The 12,182-nt window shown below is 41.9% G+C and overlaps 1 protein-coding gene across 3 annotated transcripts in view; it reads left to right on the top strand.

Moving 5' to 3' along the window:
* The window catches only part of PPP2R2B (protein phosphatase 2 regulatory subunit Bbeta), a 265,330-nt gene that overhangs the window by 174,884 nt on the left and 78,264 nt on the right, over positions 1–12,182 (top strand). For all 3 annotated transcript variants that reach the window (XM_026688064.2, XM_026688058.2, XM_087955418.1), the window contains exons 2-4: positions 1,218–1,315; positions 2,048–2,213; positions 11,929–12,041. In XM_026688064.2, coding sequence (XP_026543849.2) covers positions 1,218–1,315; positions 2,048–2,213; positions 11,929–12,041 — 377 coding nt within the window. The remainder of the gene's footprint in view (positions 1–1,217; positions 1,316–2,047; positions 2,214–11,928; positions 12,042–12,182) is intronic.

The raw sequence follows: 12,182 nt of genomic DNA, 5'->3' as shown, positions 1-12,182 counted from the left end.
GAGAAAAGAAAGAAAGGTTTAATATTACAAAGTTTCAAGTTACCTGTTGCTGTTTCCTGATGCTAAATGAGAAAGAAGTATGGCAATGTGTTTCATATTGTTTCATGGTTTTGAGGCAGGGAATAGGATATGTGCTGGAAGAGTTACCGAATCTTATTTGTCCCGTTGTAGTAGAAACAAATTAATCTATTATTATGAGAGAGGCTGAACCCCCTTTCTGTGGAATCACATTTCTGTCAATCGCCGTTCAAGAGCTAGAAAAGAGAATTTGGCCTCCACCTGCCAATCAAGACTGTAAGTGTCCTCTGGGACATAATTGCACAAGTCTCTGGAGCTAATTCGGATCCTGAGTTGTTCTAGAAATGATTAGTTAAGGTTAAAGAGGTCCGTAACTCATCCTTTCGAACGTATGCATCTTTAAACAAGCAAAAGGATTGTTTCAAGATGGCATGATTCTTGCTCATTTTTTTTTAAGTGAAAGCCGTTGGCCAATCAAGAGAAGTGCTGTCCATCAACCCAAGTGTCTTCCTTTAAGCAGTTATTTGGCCTTTGCTAAGCAGCATCAGGACAAATAGGAGAAGTGGGGGGGGGGGTTGTCACATTGAAAGTGCGTGAATGAAGTTTAGAGCCACAATACAGGTAGTCCTTGACTTACGACCATGATTGAGCTCCGCATTTATGTTACTAAGAGAGATATTTGCTAAGTGAGTTTTGGCCCATTTTACGACCTTTCATGCCACCATTGTTAAGTGACTCCTTGAAGTTGTTTAAGTTAGTAACATGGTTGTTAAGAGAATCTGGTTTCTCCCGTTGACTTTGCCTTGTCGGAAGGTCACAAAAGGTGGATCACATGTCATAAATACGAGTCAGTGGACAAACGTGTGCCTTTTGATCACGTGACCATGGGGATGCTACAAGTCTGTCATAAATTGGAAAAACTGTCACGTTTTTTCAGTGTCGCTGTTAACTTCAAACAGTCACTAAGTGAACTGCTGTAAGTCGAGGACTAGCTGTATCCTTCAGGAACGGTGTTTATGAATCCCCCTAACAAGATTCAAGTGTAATTGGAAATATAAAGTGCTCTGTAGAAATTCCACCAGGGAGGCGAAGGCTTAGCCACCATTCTTCCTCTGATTGTATAGGCAGTGATGTTCTGAGATGCCGGTGCAAAGCTGGTCTGCGGTTAACTTAAATTTCCTTTGTCTCTTTCTTTTTAGCTGACATTATCTCTACAGTAGAATTCAACCACACAGGAGAATTACTAGCGACAGGGGACAAGGGGGGTCGTGTTGTAATATTTCAACGTGAGCAGGAGGTAAGTGCTGGTGAATGAAAAAATGCCCATTTTTTACCCTTTTAAAAGAAGTTCCCTGCTGCTTCCTAATCTTTGTGTGTCACTCTTTACCCGGCTTCTATCCAGCATGTACAACGTGCAAAGTAAGAAAGAACAGTTACAGAGTTTTTAGTGACATTATCTCCCATTCCCTTCCATTTATTTCCCAATGCAATCCCAAATATAGAAGGATTTTGCAAATATCTGTTTCATTTCTTTCATCTGTTATTTTCTATTGGTCTCCCAACTCTTTGTCTAGAAACCGTGTTCCAGATATTTAAGCTTATCTTGTTCTGTGAATTCATTTATTACATTAAATGTACGGTAGGTTTGTACATTAGAACTGTGTCCTTTCTGTTAGAGAGAATTTTGTGCACAAGTCAAGCTGGATTTGTTCTTTGAATTGAGCGATTGTTGCTTCATGCCAATTTGTCTGTAAGTTGAATGATAGGGAGGCCCTGATGCATTCTTGAATCAAAATGAAACAAAGATACTCTTCCTGCTTCCTGTCACTGATGAACATAGAAAGTGACACAGGAGGAGAAGGCATTGTGCAAGAAATAGCTCTGCTTTGGTACCTAAACTGCAATGTGTCACCGTAATCAGACATTTTCCTCTCTTTTAACAATCTTCAGAGAACAAAAGAATCAATTGAAAATTTGCTAGCTCTGGCACGTCTAAGAATCCCTTTATGTTTCTTTCCCACTCCTGCAGAGCAAAAATCAGCCCCATCGCAGGGGAGAATATAATGTTTACAGCACATTCCAGAGCCATGAACCTGAGTTCGATTACCTGAAGAGCTTAGAGATAGAGGAGAAGATCAATAAAATACGATGGCTCCCACAGCAAAATGCAGCCTATTTCCTTCTCTCCACCAATGGTATGTTATAACAACAGGTACCTTTTTTTTTTTTTGCTTTCCAGTCAAAATATCCTGCTTTGATAGGTTGTGATCATTCATACTTGTAATCTCTCTATAAGACAAGTATTTGTTGCTCTGTTTGATCCAGAGAAAGCAACTCAAGAGCGATTGTGGTGGAGATATTCCTAATATTGAATTTTCTCTCTTTCTTTCTGTAATATGTCTTAAAATGCCCCAAGCATATTTCTCCAGATCATTTACAAGGTAAAGAAAGACGCAGCCTCATAACATCCGCCGGTTTCCTCAGTATCTTCTGATATGTTGGGTGTAATTCCACAATTTTGGAATCAGAGGTAGCCCCAATCCTTCTGGAAAACACCAGGTAAAGAAAGACAGCTGTAGTAGATGAGAACTGAGTCGGCACGCTGAAATTTCTCAAACTGCCTGCATGGAACATGGTGTCCTGTTCCTAGAGTGAAGAATATATGTTCTTACTACTCACCCTAAAGGTGTTATTTTTGGAAGATGCTGGCCTAAATATAGAAGCATTTTGCAAATGTCTGTTTCAGTCCTTTCATCTACTATTGGTCTATTTCTATTGGTCTCCCAACTCTTTTTCTAGAAACTTTATCTTTTGGAAGATAAAGTATATCTGCTTCCAAGTTTCAAATGTCATGAAGAGCAGTGGACTACAAGAGACCCTGATTTAGTCCAAGATTTTTAAGTTGTTGCATAACCAACTTCAGTTGTATGGGGCAAAGGATTCCTGATTCAGGAAGTAACTTCAGGAAGTTAAAGCATTAAAGGAGAATATTTGTAAATCAGGGTTGAAATGAGGGGTCTCTGAGCTTGCTTGTTTTCTTGCAGATGTTTATTACCCTAACTAGGTAACTTCATCAGTGCTAGTAAGATTGCTGTTTACTGTCAGTTTATATTCTGGTGTCTTGCCTATCTGTGTGGGGGAGGGGAATCTTAGAGATTCTTGGTTGGTTGGATGACTCGATGACTAATGATTCTTTGGCAGTTTCTTGATTGGGATATTGTTTACTTGATTGTTGGTCTAACCAACGTTAACTTCAGACCCACAATCAAGTAAGCAGTACCCCAATCAAGAAACCCACACAGACAGGCAAGACACCAGAATATAAACAGCACTCCTTACTAGCACTGATGATGTTACCTAGCTAGGGGAATGAAAAAATCTGCAAGAAAACAAGCAAGCTCAGAGAGCACCAAGGACCCCTCAATTAAAGCATTGCCCAATCCGAGCCCAGTATGAAATACTAGCTGATGAGAAATATCTGCAGTGAAGAAACACAACACTTGGGAGTAAAGAGAACTTCTCAACAGGGTTTTGTTTTTTTTAATTAGTACTGAGTTCCTGCCTTTGTACAGCTCTGATTAACACATATTAATGAAACAAGGGAGTATTGATGAATCAAAGAAGTGACAGTTCTGCTTTATCCTGCACTGATGAGGTCACATTTAGAAGTATGTGTCTGCAAATCTGGTTACAACACTATAAAAAAGATGCTGCAGCCCTGGAAGGAGTGCAAAGAAGAGCAACAAAGATGATAAAGGGTCTGGAGCTAAATTCTATGAACAGCAGAAGGAACTAGGCATGTTTATAACCATGAAGAGAAGGCTGAGGAAGACTCGTATGAGTCTTCCAATACTTGAACGGCTGCCGTAGGGAAGGCGGCATTAGTTTATTCTCCATAGCACCCAAGAATAGGACAGGAAACAATCAGTGGAAGCTCATCAGAGGAAGATCCAACTTGGAAATAAGGAGAAACTTCCTGATCATGAGAACTGTTAAGCAGTGGAATAGCTTTTGCCTCCTGGAATTGTAGGTGCTCCATCATTGGAGGTTTTACAAGAAAAGATTGAACAAAAGGCTGGCTGAGATAGTATGAGGACTCTTGCCTTGGGTAAAGAGTTCGGTTAGAAGACCTCCAAGGTCCCTTCCAATTCTATGATTCTATAAAACCTTGGTGATTGACTTCTTGCCTCATCTTCAACAGAGCCTGGGATTTAATTTTACCTCTTTGTTAACCATCTGTTTGTGTGCTATATAGGTATCAGAAGCAAGTGTTTCTCAACATCAGCCATGGTAATATTTGTGGACTTCAACTCCTAAAATTCTGAGGAATTCTGGGAATTGAAGTCCATACATCTTAAAGTTGCTAAATGAGGTTGAAAAACATTGCTTTAGGCTGCCCACTGCCTAACAAAATAGCTCATAACTCCTATCCCAGCATTGTCTCTTCTACCTTGTTTTTTTCAGCTCTCTCCCTCTTCAGGGACCAGGCTGTTCCACAGCTTAATAGTTTTCTCCATCAAGAAATTCCTCCTTATTTCCAGTTTTGATCTTCCTTTAACCAGCTTCCTATTGCTTCTTGTCCTACTTTTAGGGGCTATGTTAGAATGAATCGATGCCTCTGGCACCTCTTTGTTCTTGTTCAAGATTTAGTGCCTATGAATTTAGTTCCATATTGTTGGAAATATGGGGTGGGGGAATTTTATGCTACTTATGTTCCCTGGTTGCTGATTTACACATTACCTATAAAATCTGATGCTGGTTATGATCAGTGATTAACTATCAAAGGACAATTGAGACAGAGGTGCCTAGAGGTTTGTCTGCACATTAGGCACTCTAATAACAAGGTCAAACTGTAGTAAACAAACACTGAATTTGAAAGTTCTTATCCTTTTGCTAGATCATTTTGCAAAATGGTATATAGCAAGTTTTATTGCAACGTAAAATACAAAATCTGAAATGAAAGGGGAAAACAAAGGCTGTAAAGCACTTTGCACTTGAAGGAAATAAGGTGCTTTGGAGTGTCAGGGCATGCAAATATAGAATCATTTTGCCACTCTTTAAAGTAGCCATTGAGCAATCCCAGGAGAAAATACATATGATTGATATGTTGCAGAAAAGTACTATCTTTCTGACCAAGGCCCTTGGAAGCATTGACTTCAAAGTTATAACTATATAAAATAATATTAAAGCATTCCATGGAAGCTTTTAAAAAATGTTCTGAACATTTTATGGAATGCCATCTAACGTTGCATGGAGAGGAAGAAAAGGAAATGCAAGCTATCTTAAGCCAAATGGACCAAGACTATTAATTTTACCCCCTTTAATTAATTAGTTGGCTGGTTACTTCAGTAGTTTCTGTCCTTCCTTCTTCTAATATGGGAGTTTGTATGCACAAACAGATACAAACAAATACACATGCATATATAAATTCCTTGTGCCACAAAACTAGGGCTTCTACTTCATTGGCTCATTCGTGACCGATTATGCCATTGATGCTGGATGCCAGAATGGCTCTGGCAATAAAATATGGATATTTTCTCAGCTAGAAAGACTCATAGGGAAAAAAGATCTTTAAAATTAAAGAAAAATAATGTTTTCCCTCAGAACATTATAATTCATAGAATAGTCTTCTAATTACAAGGAACAACATTTTAAGTATGTCATTTTCTAGTTTTACCTTGAACATGAGTTGTGACATGTACTCATTTCATTATCAATTTGAAAACAAGGAATCATGGTAATGGTCACTAATGGTCAGATGCCTCTAAAGAAATCTGCATTGTCTACTGCGTATCTAATTACCATGTTTCTCCAACAATACGGCCTCCCCCAATAGGAAGTCCCAGCATGTTTTATAGGCATACAATCAAATTAAGCCCCACCCCCCAAATTAAGGCCTATATTAAACATGTGAAATGGGACGGAATGGTGGGGGTGCTTGCCGTTAGGAAGTACTTTTGTTGCATACCCGGATATGGTGCTGCCTGCGTTGACTTCGGCGCTAGTGGGGCACTTCGTATCGGGAGACCTTCCGCCACCGTTGCTTTCCCTTCTCCCCGTGCTGCCGCGGAGTTTAGAGCAACGCCACGGCGTTTGGCGCAGCCATACGCGGCCAGTCAGGGCTCCTCCCTGCAACCGGAGCCCAGCAGAGATACTCGGCTTCAGGCGCTCCTGTCGCCACCTTCCCTTCGCCTTCGAAGGCAAAGCCAATTCTTTTAAAAATGATGTCCTACTACCGGTATGACAAAGCCTCCTCTGCCCGAGAGGGCAGCCCAACCCCATGTGGGGAGGCAAATCCCCCGGGGCCGCAGCGCAGGATCGGCCCACTCCGGGAGAAGCGCCCAGCCGCCATCCCTGCCTGGCGCCGGACAGAGTGCGAAGAACTTCGCCTGGGGCGCCCAGCACAGCTGACAGGCAGACCTTCTGCTTGGTGGTGGAGCTGTCGCCAAGGCAGCGAGCGCCTCCGCTCATCCCGCCAGGGCCACACCAGAGCCATGCGGGCTGGGCAGAGCCGAGAAAGTGAGCCACGGGTGTGCGTGCGCCTGCCAAGTGAAAGAGCCGGGCCGACCCGAGCTTGGCTTCCTTCCTAAGTCCCTCCAGCCTGAACCCGAAGGGGCCACCGGGAGATGCTGCCCAAGGCAGTGATAGTGCCCACCTGTCTGCGAACAGGGAGGTGAGGCAATGGCAGCACTGCTTCCCTGGACGGTGGGTCCACCGGACAGAGCCCAAAGCCACCCGTCCTTTCCACCCCTTGCCCAGCCCGTCCCCATCCCCATGTATCTCCAAATGAGCTGGCAGCTCCAAACCCTGCAGTGGCACAGGCATCAGGCAGAGGTGCTCACTTGTTGGGGCTCAGCTCGGAGGAGGACACGGCGCAGGCCATCGCCTTGCCTCCCTGTCCATGGATGGGTGGGCGCTATCACTGCCTTGGGCAGCCTCTCCCGGTGGCCCCTTCGCATTCGGCTGGAGGGACTTGGGAAGGAAGCCAAGCTCGGGTCGGCCCGGCTCTTTCGCTTGGCAGGTGGGCACGCACCCGTGGCTCGCTTTCCCAGCTCTGTCCAGCCCACATGGCTCTGGCGCGGCCCTGGCGGGATGAGCGGAGGGACCGGCGGGGAGGTGCTTGCTGCCTTGGCAAGAGCTCCGCCGCCGGGCAGGAGGGCCCGCCTGTCAGCTGTGCTGGGCGCCCAGGCGAAGCTCTTCACGCTCTGCCTGGCGCCAGGCAGGGATGGCGGCTGGGCGCTTCTCCTGGGGTGGGCTGATCCTGCACTGCGTCCCGGGAGATTCGCCTCCCTACGTGGGGTTGGGCTGCCCTCTCAGGCAGAGGAGGCTTTGTCGACCGGTAGTAGGACATCGTTTTTAAAAGAATTGGCTTTGCCTTCAAAGGTGAAGGGAAGGCGGAGACAGGAGCACCTGAAGCCGAGTGTCTCCGCTGGGCTCCGGTTGCAGGGAGGAGCCCTGGCTGGCCACACGTGGCTGCGCCAAATGCCGCGGTGTTGCTCTAAATGCTGCAGCAGCACGGGGAGAAGGGAAAGCAACAGTGGTGGAAGGTCTCCCGATACAAAGTGTCCCACCAACGCCGAGGTCAACATCCAAGCCGTCGACGCCCACCCGCCTGAGGATGCAAGGGGGGGGGAATTAAGTCACTTCCGAAAAGACAGCCTAGCCGTTTTTTCGGGGGTCAAAAAAAAAAAGGCCCGGCCTTATTTTGTGAGAAACACAGTAAAAATATAATGAAGTGGGCCTGATTAATAATAGAGATCACTGTAAGACAGGACAAATAATGTGGGTGTGGTTTTATAGGGTAAAATGGAAAATTACCCATGGGTTTGCCAATAACCTGATGAAAAAAAAATCTTCAATAGCAGAAAAATGCTGATCAGTTTATTTTATTTATTTATTTAGTTTGTCATTTATTTATTTAGCATGTATGAGAAAACAAGTATAAATATGAATATAACATATAAATGTATAATTATAAACAGGTATAAGTATACACATAATAAATGAGTATGAATAAATGGGAACAGTAGCACAGGGAAGGTAGGCATGCTGGTGCGCTTATGCACGCCCCGTTACAGATCTCTTAGGAATGGAATGAGGTCCACGGTAGACAGTTTAAGGTTAAAGTTTGGTGGGGTTTGAACAACAGAGTCAAGTAGTGAGTTCCAGGCATTGACCACTCTGTTGCTGAAGTCGTATTTTCTGCAATCGACTTTGGAGCAGTTTACTTTGAGTGTATATCTATTGTTTGCCCGTGTGTTATTGTGGTTCAAGCTGAAGTAGTCATTGACAGGTAAGATGTTGTAGCAGACAATTTTGTCAGACTGTAGGCGGTGTAGTTCTAAGTTGTCTAGGTCCAAAATTTGAAGCCTAGTGGTATAAAGTATTCTATTGTGAGCTGAGGAGTGTACTCTTCTCGTGAAATACCTCTGGACTCCTTCAATTGTATTAATGTCCATTATACAGTGTGGATTCCAGGCAGGTGAGCTGTAGTCGAGAATTGGTCTGGTGAAGGTTTTATATGCCCTGGTTTGCAGTTTAATGTTACCTGAGAAGAAGCTTCGCAAAATTAGGTTAACAATTCTTCATGCCTTCTTGGCAATGCTTTACAGTGAGCTCTGGGACTTAGATCTTTTGAAATGAGTACTCCTAGATCCTTGACAGTGAGGGTTGTCTAAGAGGTTGTATCTGCCCAGTTTGTATTTAGTGTTCTGATTTTTGTTGCCAATGTGTAAGACAGAGCATTTGATTGAGATTTGAAGTTGCCAATTGTTCGACCATTCTGATACATAGTCAAGATCACTTTGTAGGGCAGCAGTATTGTCAGTGGTGTTAAATATGTTTAACTAAATCAAGTTAATATGTTTAACTGTGTTTGGTCCTAAATATGAATCTTTCTGGCCCCTCTATTCTCAGCCCTCACATGATCAATTTATTACAATACAGTGATTAGAGACAACTTGTCTTTGATAACTCTAATGTAAGAAAATCACTCTCACACTCTAATTTTTGTTTTGATTCAGCTTCAAATTGTATCAGGTTTAATGTACCTAATACAGTGACTGAAAGCTTAGTGGGTTTTTTTTTAATATCTTGACTGTGCCGGAAAGGCCATGACAGAATTTGTGTGGGTATGTTTCAGTTTTCATTTCCTAAGCATAAATGTAGATTATGTTCACATAACTGTCACTAGATCCAGTGTTGTTATCAAAATGGATGAGCTTTAAGATGAATGTGACTTAATTACTACAGAGGAAAGAGGTCTAATTATCTTTCATCATCAACTTACTTTGTGTTGGAGAATTTACCCTATTGATCATTGTAATAAAATTCTGAGAGTTATTAAACTCATTTGAGGGGAACACTCACCGAAACCCAATGAAGATTAATTAGATAGCCTAATGTTCTGATAATTGAGTTTTTAAATAGTTTTTTTATTCATAGGAGAATTAGTTTGCAGTTTCAGAAAGTGTTTTCATATGCTGGGAAGATCTCCAAATAGCTCAGGCGTTACTTCTATCAGTTGTCCCTAAATGTTCCTTAATATTCCTTTCCAAAAACACAGTATGTGAAAATTGAACTTTTTTCAGGATGAGTTAATACAACAAAATCTATGGGAGTCAACTGCAATCCTTAAGTGAAAAATGGGGATGGGAGAAATGAAGATGAATCAGATTGTCTTTAAAACTTGTGGGAACAATGACAAACTGCTGATAGAATGCCCACCAGGAGGGGGAAATGAAAACACCATTATTCAGAATAAAAGCCACATGTTCCTGAGGCTCTTTTTCCTGCAGGATTTCGTGGTATACAATAAACAGAATGACAGCAAAATGATGAAACCAATGGAAAGATTCACCTGCCAGGCAAGCTGGCAATTGTGGAATTTAACATGGATTCAGCGTCAATGATAAAATGTCAGTTTTTATTCCTATCATTGAGCTTGAAACTGACTTTTGGGTAAATTACCAACATGATTGGGCTCCTTTTTCATGCATACATTGCTATCTTTTGTACTTGCAGTGTAATATGTTGCAATCAAAGCTTGGCTAGAGCAGTTAGATCTCATGTAACTCAAAATTGCTTTTATGGAGCATTGGGTGCCCTGGCTTTCAGTCTAAATTGTTCCCTCCTCTTAGACCAAAGTAAAATTAATTGAGCTTGACATATCCAACATGCAGGGTATTCAATTTTAGCACCCAGTTTGTAATCAGAACTCTTGTTCATTTAGACCTATATTTATAGTCTACAACTTCAAAACTTGGTTTGAAATATTCAGAAATGAGATAGAAGAAGAAACTAGACCATGAATTTTTTTAATCAAATGTCAGGGAGCTTCAGAAGGATTCTGGAAGTCCACAGAAGTAGTCATCAAGGGATGACTCAGTCACAGCTCAGTGACTACACTTTCCCTTTTCTGCAGCTGTATGTTCAGTATTTTCTGTTTTAACTGGTATCTGATGATGAGACAAGCTGTAGAAAAAACAATTACTACCCACCTGCCTTCAATCGAGGACCTGTATACTGCACGAGTCAAAAAGAGGGCTGTGAAAATATTTACAGACCCCTCACATCCCGGACACAAACTGTTTCAACTCCTTCCCTCAAAACGACACTATAGAGCACTGCACACCAGAACAACTAGACACAAGAACAGTTTTTTCCCAAAAGCCATCACTCTGCTAAACAAATAATTCCCTCAACACTGTTCAACTATTTACAAAGTGTACACTACTATTACTGTTAATCTTCTCATCACTCCTTATCACCCATCCCCTCCCACTTGTGATTGTAGGACTGTAACTTTTTTGCTTGTATCCTTACAATTTATATTGACTGTTTTCTAGTATGATTTGATTGTTGATTGTACCCTATGACTATCATTAAGTGTTGTACATTAAGATTCTTGATTCTTAACGAATGTACCTGTTCTTAATGTATACTGAGAGTATTTACACCAAGACAAATTCCTTGTGTGTCCAATCACACTTGGCCAATAAAGTATTCTATTCTACTCTACTCTACTCTACTCTACTCTATGTAGATGGGACATGAATGCCACAGAATCTGAAGAACATGCACTATCTTAGTCTTTTATTGTTCCTTTTTGTTTTAACCAAGCTAAATTATAGTGCAATTTGCAAATATAGTCACTACTATATTCAATCCTAACTCTAGATCATTTTTAATACATAGAAATATCATTCCTAGTATATATATATCCTTGAAAGTTCCTACTATTTGTGTCTATTATTGTAAAAACTCATCCTTTGTCTGAGCAAGAAGACTGCTGAAGCTACATGGAGAGGTCTTGGGCTTCAGCCTCTTAAGACTGGGGTCCTCAACTCCTGATCTGTGGAATGGCACCAGGCCTTGGCATGCCAGCAACTGGGGCTGGGCCACACAAACAAGCAAAGCCCCATTTTCAGGTTGCAGGCAGCACATGAAACCTCCTTCCCTCAAAATGACACTATAGAGCACTGCACACCAGAACAACCCTCCAGTCCGCAGAAAAACCTCTCTCCATGGAACCGGTCCCTTTTGCCCAAAAGATTGTGGGTCGCTGTATTATGATCCAATAAATTAGTGTTCTCAAGCTTGGTAACCTTTAAGTTATGTTTGCTTCAATTCCCAGAATTTCCTCCAGCATACTGGCTCAGAATTCTGGGGGTTGGAGTTCATATATATTAAAGTCTCCAATTTTGAAAAACATTGCAATTGACAAAGGTTCAATTACACATTTCTCATTTTCCCATAGTCATTGAATCTTTTTAGACTCTTCAGCTGCCTTCTGCCTTATAGAAGATGGTAGCAGTGATAAAATAACTGGTCATTGCTGATGAACTGTGCAAGTGATAAGTGATAATACATAATTCAGTAAATCAATTAAGCATTCTGATTTTCTTCCAGATAAAACTGTGAAACTATGGAAAGTCAGTGAACGAGATAAAAGACCAGAGGGCTATAATCTCAAAGATGAAGATGGACGCCTCCGAGACCCCTCCACAATTTCCACACTACGGGTATAGCAAATAAGACTTTCCTACTTTCTTCCTGCTAAAAGAGAGAATTGTAACATTTTACTTTTGGTTGTATGGATCAGTAGTATCTGATTTCATTTAGCCTCAATGTTTTAGGTGCCAGGAATTTCTTCTGTTTGGATG

The sequence above is a fragment of the Notechis scutatus genome, chromosome 2 (genome assembly GCF_049901735.1).
Source record: "Notechis scutatus isolate UNSWTSFEM ecotype Mainland chromosome 2, rNotScu1.2, whole genome shotgun sequence".
In the NCBI taxonomy this organism is placed as follows: Eukaryota; Metazoa; Chordata; class Lepidosauria; order Squamata; family Elapidae; genus Notechis; species Notechis scutatus.
Note: the sequence above shows the minus strand (reverse complement) of the source record. Positions and strands in the feature narration are given on the sequence as shown.